Source organism: Hylobates moloch, unplaced genomic scaffold, assembly GCF_009828535.3.
Source record: "Hylobates moloch isolate HMO894 unplaced genomic scaffold, HMol_V3 SCAFFOLD_14, whole genome shotgun sequence".
NCBI classification, from domain to species: Eukaryota; Metazoa; Chordata; class Mammalia; order Primates; family Hylobatidae; genus Hylobates; species Hylobates moloch.
In genome coordinates, this window is record NW_026652289.1 from 48,255,736 (window position 1) to 48,275,843 (window position 20,108).

Sequence of the window (20,108 nt, forward strand, 5' to 3'; positions counted from 1 at the left end):
AGAGTGTTTGAAGAGGACAATATATACAGGGCTTTGGACTGAGACCTGAGTTCAATATCCTGGTTCTGCCATTTCCTTCCTGTATTTTCTTAACTTCTCTGAGTTCCAGCTTCTCCATCTGTAAACCAGCGAGAGTAACCACATATCAGATTTGTATTAACAAAAATAGTATTTGTAAGGAAGCTTCTAGAGAGCCTTGCCTAACACAGACGGTCAAGAATTGTGAGTTTCTTTTTATTATCTGTTTATTTTCTGTTGGTTCTAATACAATATGACTGGTAACACTGGTTTCCTTTGTTTGTTTTGTTTTGAAACAGGGTCTTGCTTTGTTGCTCAAGCTGTTCTCAAACCCCTGGGCTCCAGTAATCTTCCCACCTCAGCCTCCCAAAGTGCTGGGATTTACAGGCCTGAGCCACTGCGCCCAGCCCTAGTTTCTTTTCCTAGCCTAAGAAGCTAAACCTCCAAAAGGGCACTCTTTAGTATAATGTACGCCACACCCTTTACAGATTATGACACAATACAGCCCATAGGAGGGAGTGTAATGCAAAGGGCAGGTTCCAAGGATGGTTCAATTACAAACTTGGCCCGGGCCATTCGTCGTTCAGAGCGAAGTCATTTTTATTGTAATGAAATTTTAAAAGGCAGTTACATTAGTTACACATATACACAACCGACTTAATAACTGTTAGTCATAGAGAACATTCAAGAAATACAAATGATTTATCCACAGCACAGTTCACATCCATAAGAAGAAAGAGAAATGGTTAAGTGCTTAAACTGTCCACTGACACCTGCTCATGAAATCTTTTTTCTTTTTTTTCTTTTTAAAGAAAACTGAGATTGTTAGATGAAGTGAGCCATCCTGTTCCCTCACAGCCTGTGAAACCTCCATTTTGCCACTTTCAAGGTCAGTGCCCCGCAGGCCCTGGCCCGTTGTTGAACATAACACCAGTTTTGGTCACAAAAGCCAGGGACACCTACGCTTGGAAATGTGCCTGCACCACTGTGTGGTGCCTCCTTAAGCTGCCCCAGACTCCAGATGATCAAGGAAAAGGTGAATGTCCCAGTGGCTCGTGGCTCCTTAGTAGGGGGGTTTGGTGGGGAATGACCCCTGGCAGGTTAGGACACAGCAACTTAGGCCAAGCCCATATTTTCTGGTAATATAAAGGACATTTCTATTCTGATTGTTATTCCTAGAGCTGTTCCAGTCACTGGCTTCTTCCTGTTTATGTGGCAGGTCAGAACCGTGACGGAGCAAGGTGAGCCCAGAGAGGTGGTGTTCACATTCTCGCGTAGCTTATGGGCTGCCCAAAGTGCTGCCGGGAGTGGGGAGATCACCATTCATTCCCTGGGACTGGTTTCTCTGTCGGCTAAAGCTAGAAGGACACTGATGTTTGCACGTGTGGCTAATCTGGAGAACATGTAGTCACGTTATTGACACGGAACAGTAAAGCTCCCCAGTGTAAGTTCCTTAACAACCAGAATCCCCCCACTCTCTGCAATATTCACTTCTCATGAAATAACAACAGTGTAGAATTTGGTATGTTGGAGAGTAGAGCAGAATGTGGCTATTTGTGATGGCTGTCACTCCCTGAAGCCAAAGCTAAAAATAAAACTGGGGGGAGTGACGCATGGACAGAGTGTTCTAGAGCCATCCTTGGCCATCCTGTTGCCATCACTGACCCAGTCCTGATGGAGCCTTACTGTGGCTGCATCTGTGTCCTTGCTGCCGGCCCAGGTTGTCACTGTACAGACCTCTTCTGTGGGAAGCTATCTGCTTGCCCAGCCTAAGGAAAGCCAGTTGAAAGTCTAGTAGTTCAAACGAGGTGTGAGCGAGGAAGTGAGTCACAGAGTCAAACAAAGTCACGAGTGCCTCTCCCCTTCCTAATCCAGCTTCTAGCCCGTCTCCAGTCAGAGACGTATCTGCTGGGCATGGGCTGAAGGACAAGCAGACCACAGAGGCCATGAGCATTCTGGCCTCCGAGGCTGGGCGGGACTGGCATGGGAGGCTCTTTTGCAAACCAGGATAATTAAATCCTCTGGGGTTTTAATTCTTACTCCAGTTTGTCTCAAAAATCCTTGGTGAAAACCCCTGGGCCGCGTGCGATTCTCCCAGTCCTGGGCTTCTCCCCCTCCATCACCCCTATTTTCTTATTGGCCCCATGATGGCTTTTACAAATCATAAGCAAAAAGTGGGGTCAGACTCTACTCAGATTTCCCGCCTGTGCTCCTAGGACAGAGCTGGAAGGGAAAGAGGCTGGGCCTATTTAGTCATAATGCCTCCCCATCAGGTCTAGCTTTCATTCATCCATGAATCCTCACCCAAGGGCCAAGAACTGAGTTCACTGCACCCTGAACCCCTGTTGAGGTAGGAGAAGTGGATGTCGGGAGCAAGGATCCTCTCCTAATTTTGTTGCATCCCCTCAGTGCCCAGCACAGCTCCGGATACAGGGCAGGTTCACAGTCGGCATGTTCACCTGGGCCTGTGTATGCACCTAAGAAAAGCCCCAACTCTCCTCCAAGAAACAGAAGGGGCAAAACAAACATAAGACCTCCCAAACTTCCAAACTCGCAAGCTAAAGGTTATAAAAAGTCTGTTTTCATTTCACTGAGAAACACTTCTTTGATCCAAAACCTATTTTTGTGCCTTTTTTGGGGGAAATTATTATGCCCAAGGCCTGGGGCAAGCTCAAGGCTGCTGGAGGCAGAGGTGGTCCCAAGGGCAGGGCAGGCAGAGAAAGGGCCATTCTGGGGCTGGCCCTGGGAGGATGTGCAGGGTTTCAACCACCTGCCATTTCCCCAGAAGCAAGAAAGCCTCTGAAGTTGGAGTGAACACTGCATGCATCTACAATGGAGACCCAATCACCATTACAGACAAAAAGCTCTAGAAACTGCAAAGTTGGGGTTAAGTTAGAGTCTAGGAACTGCAGTCATGTACAGCTGGCGACCAGCCAAAGGCGTTTTACTGAGGAATGTTTGACTTTCGTAGGTCCCCCAGCAACACTGAGCACATGGATCTCCCTGGCCAGACAGGGCTGGGGTTTAATGTGGAGCTTTCAATGGATCACAGCAAACACTCTCTCCAAACTCCTTCCTGCATGCTGGCCTCACTCCACTCTCAGGTTCCTAGAACCAATGCCACTCTTCTGGGTCCTGCAGAATCCATGGGCAGGGATGCACGGATTGTTTCTGAGCATTTGCACTACCAAGCAGCGTCTGCGAGGGCCTACCTGAAGGACTCTGGGAGGGACACAAGGGCTTTCCCAGACGGTGGGTCCCTCCACCTGCCCTGCGGCAGCCACGGTACCTTTTCTACCGTATGGGAGTCAGTGGGCTGATGGGCTGGTGATAAGAAACAGGGAGGGGGCATAATGGTCACAAAAGGAAGGAAACACAAGAGGCCGAAGGAGTCCTCACTAGTGTAAGGGGTGTGGGAAAAGGCAGAGGTCCCTGAAAACGGGGGATGGATTCTTAAACTCTCCTCAAATCCAAGAGAAGCACAGCAAGCTAGGGATCATGGGCTCAGAGGTCAACCAGGCAGAAGATTCTAGAGTCAGCTCTTGTTCTTGTCTTGAGACCACCAGAGAAAGTCAAGGCCGGTGGGCGTGTGGCAGAACCAGAACTGGAACCCAAGTCTTCTGCCCCTGAGACCTGCACTCTGTGCCTCCCAGAGCTGCTGCTCCTCCAGTCGGGCTGAAGAATGAAGGCTCAGGTGGCCTGGAGGACAGTGTTTCACGGTGCCCATGTGAGGAGGCCTGGACGTCCTACCCTGCTGTCTACATCTGTACAGAAGGGCCAGGCCTCTGACCTCAAGGCGTGCTGTCCTGCAGGCTCTGGGCAGGCACAAGGTCCTCCTCTCACCAGTGGGGCAAGGATGAGACATGCTTATGTGGGATCAGGAACACAGCTATTCAGATCCAGTTGGGAGGAGGGTGAGTGCTCCCATGGGGCTCCTGTGGGAGGAAGGGGCTGCTTCCTCTAAGAGGAGGAGCTTGAATCTGCACCAGAGGCTTGGACCAAAGAACTGACCTACTCACGTGAGCATGCCCCTAGCTGTGCCTCCTGGTGACCCTGCTGAAGTGTCAGCCTGTTAGCCCAGCTCCCAGACCATGGGCCGAGCATCCTCTGGTCATGGCCGGTGCTGCTGAGCTTGGAGACAGGGCCACACATTTTGGCTCTCTACATACTCTGGATTCTATACACTCACGCTGGCCACACATGACAGACACAAGGCACAACACATCCATCAGGACAGCAAGTCCATGTCACACTGCACAAATTACATATGTCCCACGGCACAATGGATGCACAGACAGACCAGCGGAGCTGAGGGGCAGGCGCCTCTGTGTCTCTGTGCTTCTTGGCTCCAGCTGGCAGAACAAGGGCTGTGCGCTCTGCTTGCCCATTTTTCCAGCATTCCCCTGGAGCCCCACGCATCCATCAGAAGTGAAAAGCAAGAAGAAATCTGCTTTCAGCATCCTGGGCAGGCCTGCTGGTGCTGCTTGGTCGCTCTGGGCATTGGCTGAACTTTCATGGGTATAAATTGTCTATTAAGAGATTATTCACAACCAAACTTAAGGACCCACTAGGCTCACCTCCTGAGCACACACAGATAAAATACAATAAATACAACTGATCCCCTAATGTCTGCCAGGGCCCCTGGTCAGGGGCCGAGCAACCGCGGCTGCAGGGGAGAGTGGGGCGATGACGCGCCTGGGGACACACAGCGGGGGAGATGGCTTCTGGTGGGGGGGCCTGCGGCAGGGCAAGCAGGGCGAGGGTGGGCCTCGTTCACACGGGTGTTGGCATCACAGTATGGGTGGCACTGTACAGCAGGAGCCTCACTCTGCCCGCAGCTACTCAGAAAACGGCGGAAACATGCCCAGGTCGGCAAAGTCTTCGATGTTATAGTTGCCAGTCCCCTGGGTTGGATCTCCCGGCATGGGCAGCATGTCCTGCAGAGGAGAGGAAAAGAGAGCCACAGGGGAGTCAGCTCCTCTGTCTGTGCACTGGGCATGTCCCAGGAGCCCAGCCTGCACTCACCCTCATGGCCATCCCTAAAGGGGCAGCCCAGAGGTCCTCCCCAGCCTTCTGCGGGATGCTCTGCAAGGGTCCTCAAACGTCTGAGACCCTGGGAAACTGTTCTCCCCAGGGAGCTGTTGTGACAGCAGGTAAACGGCATTAGGACACGCCCTTTGTCTATCTAAGGTTGAGTCAGGGACCCAGGGTAGACGAGAGCCCCATTGGCGGGGAGACCCCAGGCTGGCCCCAAGCAAGGTGCACCTAACAGATAGCAGATGGCCAAAATATAAGAGAAATGCAACGCACAGCGGAGTGGAAGGAAGATGTGTGTGGAGACCTGGGTGGCCTGTCTTCCATGTTTATCTTAGCGCAGGGACAAATCCCTGAATGGTTAGATTTCAGTTTCAACATGTCTTTCCAGTTCTCTGGGCCTCAGATGACCCATCCAGAGAAAGGAAATAGCGCTATTTCAATTTCTTGCAGCCAATTCCCCAACATGTGTTCTGCTGAATTCTCAGCAGAATTCTGTCGACAAATAAGTTTGGGAAACAAGGCACACTTTGCCCACCTCCTAGAAATCCACAGTCCTTATTGGTGTCATAAAAGCTCTGATACGTCCTGCAATAAAGAAACTTAATAACTTGGTTTAACCAGCTTTTCGTAAGCTTATTTGGCCAAGAATTCTTTTTAGCATCGTGACCATGAAGATCCATGTCAGGAAATTCTGCCTTACGGGGTTGCTGTGGGGCCTCAGAATGGGCAGGAACAAGGCCTTACAGAAGGAGGAAGGAGAAGATGGCTGCAGTCAGGGGAGGCAGGGGAAGGCCTGGGTGAGCTGTTCCCCTGCACATTCACAGAATGCTGCCCTGAGTGACATCTGAGTCCCAGGCCTTTGTCTGCGAAGACGCAGCTGACCCCGGCAGGAGAGGGGCTTGGGATGAGGGTGGGGTCAATGGAGCACTGATTCTTGAGAAGGAGGGGTTGCAATCCTGGGAGTCTCAGAACCCTCCCACGACGTGGTTCCTGCCCCTATCATTGTTTTGCAGGGCAGGCCTGGGGCATGCAGGACGTGCCTGGGCTCCCATTACAAGGACCTGGAGGGATGGCTGAAGGGGAGTTAATGGGCTCGTACCTCCATTTGAAGCCTTCCAGTAGGAATGTTTCTGGCTGAAAGTTGAGCCAAGGAAGCCCGCAAGGGGTAGGGCCCTGCTCTGTGGGGCTGCAGCGGCGCCATCCCCAACCACACAGTCTGCCTTAGACACAAGGGATGGTCTAGAAATGTCTCAAATAATAGAGAGTTTCAAGGTGCCCAGGTATCCTCAACTGGGCACTCTCCCTGAGCTTAACCACAGAGGAGAGCAGAGCCAGGGCAAGGCTGGCACTGACCAAGGGCCTGGGTGGGGATGTCCTCCACATCCTCTGGGCTACTGTGGGGAGAAAGAGGGTCAGCCAGTGACAGACAGCCAAGCCCGGGGGCACCTGCAGCTCTTAGGAGAGACCCCCTTCCGCCTTGGTTTTGTGCCTCTCCCCTGGATAGCTCTGGAGTCTGGGAAGCATCTCCAACTGCAGCCTCCCCTATTGTGTGGCTTAGCTCAAAGGCTACATCAGCCCCTTCTTCCCGCATGCACCTGACGTTTCTAGCTGGGTAGGATGGGGCTTTCTACTCCTGGACTCCCTCTAGCCCAGGCTGGGCCAGAACTCACGATGGCTATCGGGCAGGCGGTGGTGCGGCAGAGACCGAGGGGGAAAGGAAGCAGAGAGAAGGCGCCGGTACCTACGAGAAGGCGGTGCTCGCTCGATTTACCTGGAACACTTCAGTCTGACCGGGCTGCTGGTGGGAGTGCTGCTCACCGCTCTGCTGGCCGTGGTGCTGGCTTTGCCACTGCGACCAGACTTCCGAGGGCCGCCCTTGGAACTGCCCGCTACTTTGTCCACTTTCAGCTGAAAGATCCGACATACAGGACACTTCCTTTAAAAGCCATCCCGTGGTTCTGTGAGACCTAAGAACCACTGCGGCTGGAGGGCCACCTGCTTCTGAAAGGCATGTTCCCTCCAGAGCTGGCAGAATGTGTCTGCTATCCTCGTCTTTCTCACTGGCTGACAGATCATAAATGGAGTGGATAAGAGACACAGCAGCCCTTTGCTCAATGGTGCACGTACTTGGCCAGAGAGGGTGGCTCTTCCTGAGGTCACCTGCCAGGTGACTAGGTGCTTTAAGCCTTGGAGTGCTCCTTGCACTTGGTGACTGTGCACAAAGGCCTCCTGCGGGCATCTGGGGGCAAGGAGCATGTCTGTTGCATGCAGAGCGTGGGCTGACAGAGGGTCTGTCCTTGGCAGTACGGTGTTGGCATGAGGAGGAAGACACACCTGCCCCTCCTCCTGACTCCCTCTCGGTCCACCGAATGCTCTTGAAAGGCATCTGGCCCTGCTAGAGGAAAAGCCTCACCTTGGCATTCCCCTGAGAACTGCCAACCTCAGCCTCTGCCCCCGAGCAGCTCCTCGGAAGCCACACACGCATTATACAAGGTCCCCCTGCAGGGCCAAGCACCACAGTCTTTTCCTGCCTGGCTCTTTGGCAGAGTGTTTTCTTTGCGTCAGTTTGTTTGGGGGGAAGGAATTTGGGCACTGGTCAGACCAGACAAGGTTCCTCTGTGGGAATCAGCAAATTCATTTATAAATGAGAGCCACTTTGCTTCTGTCTTACAGTTTATACAAAACAACAGCCAATGGAAGAAACAAAAAATAGGAAACATAAGTGGAATTGGTTTTTACATATGAGAAAGAGTCTTACTCCACTGCCCTGGCTGGAGTGCAGTGGTGCAATCATAGCTCACTTCAGCCTTGAAATCCTGGGCTCAACCAATCCTCCAGCCTCAGCCTCCCGCGTAGCTGGGACTACAGGCTCATGCCACAATGCCTGACTGATTAAAAAAATTTTTTTTTGTTTTTTGTAGAAACGGGGTCTGGCTCTGTTGTCCAGGTCTCAAACTCCTGGCCTCATGCGGTCCCCTTGCTCTGGCCTCTCAAAGTGCTGGGATGAGTGAGCCACTGCGCCTATCCAATAAATGGAATTTTGTCTAAAAACATTTTTGAGATTCAACCAAAGAGGAAGCTTAAAAAAATACCTTCAAAGAGGATACCTTTAAGGAACATCAAAAATCTTAGAAAGTTTTTTTCTTGTTTCAAATCATTCAGTACTATTTTGGAGATAATGGGCTCTCTATCAAGCTCTGAGTGGCAAGACAAGCCCCGTCTTGTCCCATACTACTCTTTCCAATGGTCATGCTGGCCACAGGCAAGCCTCAGGCCCCACCCAACCCCCAACCTGGGCACTGCGCTAATGTGAGGCCAGGTTAGAAAGTGTTCAGAGAGAAGAATCTCTCTCTCTCCCACCCATCCACCCATATATAATGCCTGAGACATAAAGGGCTTTAATAAAACACATAAGGTCCCCTTAATGCCTTACCATTGGTGCTTTTCAAACTCTACATGATGACAATAGTTGGTAAAGAATTCTATAAAATTGAGGCAGGGTACAATTCCCTTCCTTAGCATAAGAGAGATGTAAATCTACTGTGCACATAGGATTCTGCTATAAAAAATTCATCTGCCATTGTGAAATGTCTTTTCCTAATAATCCCACACAAGACCCCAAGGGCCAGGAGGAACTCTTTCATAGAATCGTGTCCACTGGCCTCAGCAGAGGGAAGGCCATCTCCACAACTGTGGCAAAGTTAAAACAGCAGCATCGCCAGCTGGAGCCATGAGGAAATTCCCACCTGACAGGCACCTGTCCCATTCTGGAAGCCTGCAGAGGCTAAGCACAAGATGGGACCTTCAGTGGGTCCACGTTGCTTGGCAGGAGGGTAGAGGGACATAGCCACCTGTGCTGAAGGAAGGGCATGGTAGACTGGGGGAATGTCCTTACGCATTCAGGGAGATGACTGCCACACAGGGTCACCCAGGATGCTGCTGCAATGATGGTTTCCTTGGGGCTTGCCCATTACAAATCAGTGCCCTCAGCCCTTCCTCCTTAAGGCACATACCTACCTCTCCTTCCCTTTGCCATCAACATTTACAGCCACCCCCACATACAGCATCTTCTCTTTTCCCTCCCTTCTCAACCCTGTGCAATTACTCTACTGCCAGGCCCCATCCAACAGGCATTTGAAGAGCGCCCATTCTTCTCAATCTCTCTTGAGTATCCAACACTCTTGATCATTTTGTTTGAAACTACCTTGTTGACTTCTAGGACTGAACTTGATTTTGGTTCTGCTACTTCTTACACTACTCTTTCTCACGTGCCTCCTGGTCCTTACTGTAAGTGACCTTGTCTCTTAACATATGTTGAAAGCAGGGGTCTGAGTCAGGCCTTCTCTCTCGTCAACAAACAAGAAGGAAATAACCTCTTCTAATCTCATCAACTGACTCATTCATTTATTCACTTGGCAAATGTTTCCTGAGCTCCTGCTCTGACGTGGGCTCTATGCTGGTACTGTACATACACTGGAGAATAAGATCGTTCCTCTCTCAACAAGCGTATAGCATGGTTGGGAAAGGGAGCAAACAGGCGATTCTGCACAGGTGAGAGCTGCTCTAAGAGTCAGAGGAACTAGAATAAAAACCCTTACGAGCGATACCTAACTAGCCATGTCAAGTAGAAAAGGTTTTTCAGAGATCTCAGATGACACCAGAAGGGGAACTAGTAATTAATCTGGTATAGGGCTTGGAGGTGAGGTTGAAAATAATTCTAGAGAAAAGGGTCAGTCTGTTCAAAGGCCTGATAGTGAAAAAGGGCTTGGTTCATCCGGGCATCTACAGGTGGCTCAGGATGGAAGAGGAATAGAGTGAGATCAGGCAAGTCATAAGAGATAAGGCTGGAGGGTAAGCCAGGGGTCAGGTTCCACACTATCAGTATGACCAACTTTGGGGACAACAGAGAAACACTGAAGGTTTTTAAGCAGAAGCAGGAAGCACACAGATGTGTATGGTCCATGGGTGGGTGGACAAAAAGAGAGGGAAAGAGACCAACCGAGAAAGGAATGGGGTAGACAAGAGGAGAGGGAAGGAGCCAGACAGGAGGAGGCTGCTGTAGCAATCCTTGCAAGAGATGACAGTGGCTCAAAACACGGAACAAAAGCCAGCTGGAGAGCAGTGGGTGAATTTGAGATGTGATGGAGAAGGAGGTGCCTAGGCTTGTTGACTGATTACTGACTGTGCTGAGGGGTGTGAGTGGGAAGAGCTAGGGATGATAAACTTGCGTTTCTGGTGGTATTGACAGTCCCAGCTTCTCTCCTAAGCTTTGGCTCCATCCATCCCTGCCATGTCTAAGCAGTATGAAAGACACCTTAAGCTCTCCATGCCTAAGGCAATCATCTTGCCTCCTCACATAGTCTGGAGCGGAAGAACACAAGCATAGGCTCTTTCCCCTCACTCCCACTTCAAGTCTAATCAGTGGCTGGGGTCGGCTGAGTTCCCACTCCCCTAAATACCATCTCTCAACTCCTACCTGCTTTCCTCCATTCTCACTGCCCCAACCAGTGCTGTGAGTCATGGCCACACCCACTGCCCCCATAACCACACAGCTACTCGTGTGATCTCCCTCCAACAGTAGTCCACTGCTTACAGACTGCTTAGTGGTTGACCACGGTCTATGCAGTAACATCCATGTTCTGGATGTTGGCATGAAGATCCTTCGTGATCTGGATCTATTTTTAGCCTCATCTCCCACTTCATGTCTAACTCCAGCCCCTCTTGCCCTAATCACATGACAATACTTGCATGTCCCCCATGAGTCACACGCAGTTACATCTCTGTGCTACTGCACATGTGTTCTTTCTGTCATGTACATCCTTCCTCTTCTCTGTGCCTAGATAATTCTAGTCAGGTTCAAAGCCCTAATCAAAGGTGACCTTGTATGACTGACTCCCTCAGTCACTGTCTCCTCGTAGCTTGCCTGTGGCCCATCACACTATATTGATTTACTACAAATTGTGAGGACTTGAGGCCAAGGACTGTATCTATGTCTACCCCCAGGCTTTGCTGAAAATAATGCTTGGAATGAAGAACTTGCTGAGGGAAGAAGGAAGAAAGGAAGGAAAGAAGGAAGGAATGAAGGAAAGAAGGAAGGAAGGAAGAAAGGAAGGGAGGGATTGAGGGAGGGATGGAGGGAGGGGAGGGAGGGAAGGGAGGGAAGGAGAGAGGGATGGAGGGAAGGGAGAGGAGGAGGGAGGGAAGGGAAGGAAGGAGGGAGGGAAGGGAGGGAAGGAGGGAGGGAGGGAGGGAGAGAGAGATGGGAGCGAGAAGGAAGAACATGAACATTCCATAAACTTATTTCTATTTGCATTTGAGGTTTCCTGGGTATAATGAAATAAGCACACATTCTCTCACCAGTCTTACCTCAGTGACAGCTAGAGATGAGGTAGGGTGGAGGGGAATAATGATTAGAGGAAGATTAGCTCTCTATTCATATTTGGGGTACTTGATACTGTTAATTACATATGTCAGATTTCAGGATAAAAATTCTTAACGTTCTGCAAAGGGAAAAAATCAATTAATAGGATTGCTTTGGAAATAGTCAAGGAAGAATTTTGGGAGTACTGACCATGTGCACATCATATGACCATATGCTATGAATCATGCTAGGTATTTTACATTATTTCAATTCATCTTTTCTTCACTCTGACTCTAAGAACCATGAGACTATTATCCACATTTTTCAGATAAGGAAACGGAGGCTCAAAGACATCAAGAGATTAGCCCAACTCATTTAGCCTACAAATGCCAGACCCAGGGTTTGAACCTAGATCTTTCTTACACTGAGGGCCATGTGCATTCATCTGATACAGTGTTTAAATCGAAGTCCTACTTTATACCTAATACTGAGCAGCCTGTTGGTAATGCAGTGGTGGTCAAGCCTGGCCACTGAGAAAGTCACTAGGCAAGCAGAATTGCTATGAGCAATTCCCTTACAAGGGAAGTCCAGGCAGCCATGGGAGGACCTGGGACAAAGCCCTCACTCAGATTTGAGTCTTCCTAGAGGAAGTTACATCCAAACAGATGACCTGAAGTATGAGTTCACTGACCATGTGCTGGAAGAGATAAGGGGAAAGTTCTCTTTTCAGCCTCTGCTACTGAAAGTTTATTCATTTTTTCTCCTGAATTGTATTGACCACTCTGACCAGAGAGTGGGCAAGAACTTCAATGTAATCGCTCCTGGATGACAGAGCATTGTGGGTTCTTAACCTAAATCTGACTGACCTGCGCTGCATATAAATGGTGAGCAGGGGCTTCCCATGGCTCACCCCACGGTATACCTACAAGCCTCTTTCTGGAAAAAAAAAAAAAAAAACAAAACAGTGGTCACCAAAATCCTTGTATTACGTTATTGTTCCAAAGCCACCTACATAGTTGCAAACTATGAGCTGAGTTCTAGCCATGCTGTGTTCCTTTCACTCTGGTGGCTTCCTGAGCATGCGCTGGGCTGCTACAGCCCTGGCTGGTGCATGGGCCACCTCCCAGCCCAGATGACTGTGTTATGGGCTGATAACACCTGGGCCAGCTGCGTGGGCTTTCAGACCACGGGTCAGAATCTTGAGGAGCTTGTGGGTTCCTGGTCACAGAGGCAGGGATGACACCCTCCTTTTCTAAAAATTTGAAGCTCAATGCTATCATTCTCCTCTCATTAACATTTTTCCTTGTGAGGTTCAGCTGATTTGGAAATTGCCCTAAGACTTAAGGCTCACCTGAAGTCCTGCTTGGAGGTCCTATGTGGTTGGGTTTAGCTCAGTGGTTCCCAATCAGGTGATTTTGCACAACCCCACCCCCCACCACCAAACCAAGGGGGACATTTGACAATGTCTGGAGACATTTGTCATTATCATAAACAGAGAAATCCTAGTAGGTAGAGGCAGGGAGATGCTGCTGAACCCCCTATAAGGAAGAGACAGCCCCCCCCACAACAAAGAATCATCCAGCCTAAAATGTCAACAGTGCTGACACTGAGAAATCCTGCTGGATAAAGTAACAAGGTGCACCAAAGGGCAGCTCATTCTCTTACAAACGCCTTCTAGGCAGAAGAAAAACACACCTTACAGCCAGGATCACTGTCTTCCTGAGCCTTCTGGCTAAGGCCTCACCTTTTCAACATTAACCAGTATTAGGGATGGAGAGGTCTATAATTCCCCACAATTCACTGGTAAAAACGGCCAGGACTGAGCTTGTGGGCAGGAGCTGGGGAGGAAGAGGGTGCATGGTGTCTGCAAACATTTCAGATCAGTGAAATCCTACGGGCTCCCTGCCTGTGCTTAGTCTACCCCGTTCCCCTATTTCAAATTATGCCTTTCATTTCTTACTCCAGATATTTTTGGAATAATAAAGTATTTTTTTTTTCTTTTTTGAGATGGAATCTTGCTCTGTCATCAAGGCTGGAGTGCAGTGGTGCAATCTCGGCTCACTGCGACCTCCACCTCCCAGGTTCAAGCAAGTCTCCTGTCTCGGTGTGCACCACCATGCCCAGCTAATTTTTGTATTTTTAGTAGAGACAAGGTTACACCATGTCGGCCAGGCTGGTCTCGAACTCCTGGCCTCAAGGGATCAACCTGCCTTGGCCTCCCAAAGTGCTGGGATTACAGGTGTGAGCCACCATGCCCAGCCTGGAAAAATAAATTCTTTCAATTCCCCTCTGCAAAGTGAATATGGGCTAGATGGGGCAGGCTGGGATGGACATGGCTCTTTTACGAAAGGGCAATGTGTTCTGGATGTGTTTCTCGAGCTTTGTAAAAGACGTTCATCCCCAGAGTTGTTAGTTTATCTACTGTGACCTGATTTAATCTGTATCGACCTGATCTGACTTGTGTCATGCATGGATGAATTGCTTTAGAGACGTCACCCTAAACTGAGAAGCATGTGGGGAACAAGGAGCTATGGACATGCTGGCGCTTGCCATTATATCTGTCTTGCTTAGCAGCGTGCTTTCTTAGCATGCTGCTGAGAAAATAATGTAACTTAGATCCTACATATGCGTATGCCACACTTGAAGCAAGTCAAGGAAGTAAAACCTGACCTGCTACAGCACCTTTGAGCCATTTCTCTTTGAGCAACCTGTGCACTTGGCTCCCTGCATTTCTCCAAGAAACAAGGTAATATCAACAAGCAGATGCCTGGCAGTAGTTGAGATGAAAAGAAACAGCAATTTGAGGATTCAGGTGATATACATTCTTGCCAGTTATCAACTTATTGCCTCTTAGCTCTAAATCCATCCTTCTTTGCCCTGTTTCATGATACTGAAACTACACCCTGCAAACATTTCTTCTTTGTCAGCGAGTGCAGCGTTAGGCTTTCTCAACAGAGGACGCTGGAGAGACAAGTGAGGTACTGCAGCGAAGTGGCTTCTCTTCCTGGATCAGGAGTTTCTTTCCTCCTGCAGTGTGTCTAGCAGCAGTGTGCAGGATGTCAGGGCGCTCCCTCTTCAGCGCATTTCTCTACCACCCAGAGGCTGCTTCCTGTGAATCAGTTTTACCTGCGGGCACTCCCTGGGGAAATTCTTGGCCACCTGGTGGGTGGGTGTGTAGACCATTTCTGGTCCATCTGCACCCCCTACTGAGTGTCTCAGTCAGCCGGCAGGCTGCTTTTATAGACCCACTGTAGTCCAGAGCCTCCACAGTGTGTTACCAAGACAGATGCACATTCTCCAACAAGGGCTGAACCTCAGGTTTTGTGGGGTGGGGTCTCCTCTTCCAAGTTCTTAGTTCCTGTCTTGTCTACTTTCCCTTAGCCTTAGAGGTGGAAGCTGCTGCCCACGTTTATTATTCCTGTATTCCTCAGGGTCCTTCTTAACCACCTTTTATTAGTCACAAACTCTTCACATTTTTCCTGTTCAAATTACTGCCATGGTTTCTGTCTCCTGACTGGGCCCTACAGGCACAACACTTTCCCCACTTACTTTGTTAAGGGAATAAATGCTTGGATTTTTCAGGGCTTAAGTAATCAGACTGTGTAGTTTCCTAGTGGATGCTACATTTCAAATGGCTAGGTTTTTACTGTGACTGGACTCAAAATGAAAATGAAACTTAGACTGGAAACACAATTATGACAGCAGTAAAGCTCGAGATAACTTGAAAGGTCTGAAATGGAAGAAATGCTTTGGCTTGACTCCTGAAAGCTCGTGGAACAAAACCAGCATGTGTTTCACAGAAAGGGCTGAGACCCAGGCAGGGCCGTTTTTTCTCATTCAATGTATAAACTCAGTCTACAGAGCTATCCTGAGGAGTCTGCTACAGTTGAAGCACTGTTCAAAAGTGACATGCTATGCTTGTCACCACTCGATGTCTGCCCCTGGTCCACCACTGGGTGATGTCCAGCAAGTCTGCGCAGCAGGCATTCCAAATCCCCTGCCTGCTCCAGCCAGCCAGAAGCGGGAGGCTGTGATCAACTGCGTTATCTCTCTGGGCTCTGGCCACAGATAATGAACTGAGGCCAGGTACCGTGGGGTGCTGCCAGGGCTGGGAACCCATCACTGCCACACCAGTAGGCCCCAGGGCTGCAGAGAGGGCAGTGGGAAGCCACTCAGATGTGCCCATGCTGGGCTAGGGTGTGTGTCCATTGCAAATGTAAACACTGCCTGTTTTTTAAGCCTGTTTTGCGTTTAATAATTAATAAAACTGACCATTAATGGGGCAGACTGCTCTGTTCCTTCTCCACTCACTGATTCTTACCTGCTCTGTTCCTTCTCCACTCACTGATTCTTACCTGCTCTGTTCCTTCTCCACTCACCCATTCTTACCTGCTCTGTTCTGTACACCCTTTCCCACTGTGCCCTTGGGAGTAACAATCCTCACTAACGAACAACCCCTTGGGTCCTCCTCCTAACCACACACCCTCTTTCTTCTGTCCTTAACCAAAGCCTGCCCTCTTCTCTCAGCCAGGACTCCACTCCCTTGAAGTCCTGTGGAGTAAAGGCTGACCCTGTGGTCAGAAGGGGGTCTGGTGTCCACTCATTTTCCAGGCCCCCCTACACCTCTGATGTGAACCCCAACACCTTATCCTGGGTCCCCTCTGCCTGCACTGGGAGCTTTCCTCCAGCAGTGTACTCATCACAGATGATGACAGCAACCCCTCGCCTCGAGGTCTCCCTCTCCCTCCCAAGACTGTGCCTCCCTTCTTGCTCTCCGGCTCTACTCCATCACCTGCTCACTCCACCACAGCCTGGCTTTCAACACACTCTCCCTGCATCCTATTCCACTCAAATAGCTGTGGCCAAAGGTAACACGTGATGCACTGATGGCAAGGCCATAGGAAACTTCTCAGTCCTTCATTTCTCGATTTTATACTCTATTTCCATGCCCTCATTGGAAGGGTTCCAGCCCCTTTCTCATGAACGTACATCAAGGGCCATCTGCTGGGACATCCAATTCCTGCTTAATTCTGAGGTCCCCTGTGAATGGATTTGAAAATGATGGTAAGTACAGAGTAGTGGATGGGAACACAGTCTCAGATGTACTGCCCAGCTTTGATTCTTGGCTCCAAAGGCATGATTCTGCTATTATCAGCTATAGTAAGTTAGCCTGGGTAAGTTATCTGACCTCAGTGTGCCTTAGTTTGCTTATCTGTGAGATGGGAATAATAATGGTATCTCCTTCTTAGGGCTATTGTGAGCACTGAATGAATGCTACATGCTAGCATATAATAAGCACCCAGTAAGGGCAGGCTGCTGTCATTACTATTATTATCATCTGAGTGTGAGATAGCTCAAAGGCAAATGTAAAAACCGAACCTGGAGCCCCATCGGTGTTGAGCCTGTTCTTGGCCATCAGTGGTGCAGTGGCCTCAACCCAGGGCTTTGTCCTTCCTGCGTCCCATCTCCATTTATACTTCAGGGCCTGGCATTTGTTTAGTGGAGACTAGACAGAAGCATGGAGCTAAAGGCACTGGATGGTTGGGGCAGGGAAGCGGCCTGCCCACCTGTCTTGTCATGGCCACAGTGGGATGCTCCAAGACCTTGGCACGGTCGCGTGTTAGCTCTGCTCTGAAGCCCCTCTTGACCCCATCAGACATAACGACTGTCCTGGCCTGCAGCCACAAGGGCCTCCACACAGACCACGGCTGCTGCACCTGCAGACTGTCCTGCCTGCCTCCCTTTACCTGTCTGTCTCCCCTGACCCAGTCTCTGGACTGTGTCCTTCTCCGGGTGGGGACCAGGTCTCCTGTCTTCTGTTTTCTAGTGCTGATTCGGGGCCTGGCACTGAAGGTTTTTTTGAGTAGATCAGTGCCAGATGGTCCCTGGGCTTCCGGGAAGGACTAGGTACCCAGGGGTCCTTGAGTCTACGAGGCCCACCTTCAGGAGGAGGTGAAGGGGTCTCTCCACACCCAGGTGAGGAACCAGACGTGGAGAAGGATCTCACATGTGACTGCAGGAAGGTGGATGCTATCCTGAGAAACAGGATTCCGGGCTCAAGGTGGTAACTGTGCTGAGTGTCTGGCTGACTTGAAAGCAACTGCTACGGGTTTCTCCTTCTTCAGACAGGGTGCTGTGCTTCTAAACTTGGTTCCAGTGAACCACGCGGCAAGAATACTTAACAGGCGAAGAGGAGAACACACTGCAAGTAAATGGGACTAAGGCTGGAGGGACAAGCATGGCCTCAGGAAATGCTGTGCCCCAAGACCTTGGGCTGAGTGGGGCGGACGTGCTGCTGTTAGCGGAGGAGGTGGGGAGGGCTGGGCAGCAGATGGCAACTCCCCATTGTGTGCTAGGGGCTCTGCACAGCATTTTTCTTTCTTTTGTTTTTTTCAGAAAGGGTCTCACTGTGTCACCCAGGCTGGAGTGCAGTGGTGTGATCATGGCTCACTGCAGCCTCAACCTCCTGGGATCAAATGATCCTCCTACCTTAGCCTCCTGAGTAGCTGGAATTACAGGCATGCACCACCACACCTGGCTAATTTTTTCTTTTTTTTTTGTAGAGACAGGGTTTTGCTATGTTGCCCAGGCTAGTCTCGAATTCCTGGGCTCAGGTGATCTGCCACCTCGATCTTCCAAAGTGCTGGGATTACAGATGTGAGTCACCACGCCCTGCCTGCATAGAATTGTTCATAAGGCTGACAGACAAGCAGTTCTAATGGAAGCTTTTAACTTGCCACATGGAAATTCAGATGTTTGGGCTCAGATTCACACTCATCTGAGGAATCAATTCTGTAGAGAAAAGCTCTACGAGCCGCACTGCTGGGTGTCACCCAGTGACCTCACTGTGAGAAAGCAGGCACAGCTTGGACTTCTCAGCAGGACCATGGGTCTCTTATGAGCCTGTCCTGATGTGGAGTGGAGCCCCAGCCCTGGGAGACATGCTGAGGAGTTTCCTTAAACACACAGAGAGTGGGCAAGACCCAGGATCCTGAGAAATGCACAGGACACAGCGGTTCCTTAACCCTCTATGGCCTGAGGTTTTGTTAACAAAGTAAGATAGATATTTTTAATATTTAAAAGAGAGAGAAAACTTTACAGGGTTATTCATGCAATTGATTGTCTCTATAGCTATTCTCTAGTTTCTTGAAATAGGACTATAAGGTTTTTGACTTGGGGGACCTGAAAATCCTTGCCAGGGCCATAATGGGTTAAAATGGTATTCAGATCACATCACAGCACAGGAACATCATCCCAGTGCCTTGAAAATGATAAAGTCAAATCACAAAGCCAAGGCCTAAGCATCCAGTCTCTTAGGAACACCATAGGCCTCCTCATAGCCAGAGACAGAGGAGGTGCTTGGAAACCTCCAGACCTTGTTTTGGTAGCTGGGAGCTTGCAGCTCAGCCTCCTGAATTCAGGATGTTCAGAAAGCATTTGTGCTGGCTTTCCCAGAATCTCATTCCCTCATTCCCCACCTACCGAACCCTGGAGTCCTGTTGGCAAGACTGGAGTAGGCATTCCCGCTTGGCGAGGAGGTAGCTGGGCTGGAGAGGGGGCTGTAGGAAGAGGGGTCTGCCGGGTAGGTGTGGCTCGTTCCAATCCCAAAGGGAGATGACTGAGTCTTGCTGGACTGAGACGGGATTTGCTACAATCAGGACAAAGCAAAGAGATGGACAGCATCACCAGCAGACCCCCACCCCCAACCCATGCCCCAGGCTGGTCTCAGGGGCAGTGCCTGCTCTGGGTTGATAGTGACTCCCCATGGCCCTCTTGTCTGGCTAGGCACAGGCCTGGGATCAGCCTGGTGTGTGAGGGCCCAGGAACTGCAGGATTTTTGGGGCACGTCTGGTTGAAGTTACTCCCCAGGGCTACAAGGATCCGGGCCCTCTGGCATCTGGTTACCAAGGCCTTGGCATTGTGAACACCCAGAACTCCCTCAGCCCAATCAACACCCACCCTCACAGTGACTATGAGGGTCTGGGGGTGTCACAAGGGTTGGTGGTTTCATGCCCTCCTGGCGCAGGAGCAGCCAGAGGTCCAGAGTAGTGAGGGGCTCATTCTTGATGGGTGGCTCAAGCTGCCCAGCCTTTCCCTGCCAGCTGCCTCAGGGCATGGCTGCAAGGAAACAAGGCTGCTGAAGTGGCAGGCTGGGCGCCTGGCTCTCCGAGAGCCCTGAGGGTGGCTGGCGCTCCTGAGTAGCCAGCTGCTGTTAGGGTCGTTGGTTCCAGCTAGGAGCTGACCCACCCTCAGAGGCGCAATCCAAAGAAAACACTTCCCAGAGTGCTCTGCCTCTCTGGGCACCCAGGGGAGATGCCCTCACAGACACCCATACCTGTCCCGGAAAGGGCGGACGACTCCCTGTCCACGCCACCTGACTCTGGTTTAGCTGCCGGGAGATTTGGGACATGTTCTGGCCCGTGGAAGAAGAGGACTGAATATCATTCACTCCAGGCACATGAACCACTGAAGAGCTAGAAAAGAGGAAAATGCATTTATCCTGAGGACACACCTGGTTTGCATGAGTCTACGTGCCCAGCCAACCACACAATCTGCCCCAGGCCATCTTCCTGGCTCTCTCGCCATGCAGCACGTCACTAGAGAAAATGACTCACACATCGTGAGCCTCAAAGCCCCTTGGCCATCCTCCTCTCCCCTCAGGGCTTCCTCCACACTGCTGAGTAGTCCTGCC

General features: G+C 50.3%; 1 protein-coding gene across 7 annotated transcripts in view; it reads right to left on the reverse strand.

Moving 5' to 3' along the window:
* Positions 1–600: 600 nt before the first annotated feature.
* Positions 601–20,108, reverse strand: part of ARNT2 (aryl hydrocarbon receptor nuclear translocator 2) — a 195,797-nt gene continuing 176,289 nt past the window's right edge. For 4 of the 7 annotated variants that reach the window (XM_032176093.2, XM_058427831.1, XM_032176095.2 and 1 more), the window contains exons 16-19: positions 19,752–19,890; positions 18,899–19,064; positions 6,827–6,963; positions 601–4,955 (exon numbers count right to left, since the gene is read on the reverse strand). In XM_032176093.2, the coding sequence (XP_032031984.1) occupies positions 4,857–4,955; positions 6,827–6,963; positions 18,899–19,064; positions 19,752–19,890 (541 nt within the window). In that variant the 3' untranslated portion in view covers positions 601–4,856. Of the gene's footprint in view, positions 4,956–6,796; positions 6,964–18,898; positions 19,065–19,751; positions 19,891–20,108 lie in introns of all 7 variants that reach the window. The other 3 variants (XM_032176094.2, XM_032176098.2, XM_032176097.2) reach the window with 3 other exon arrangements.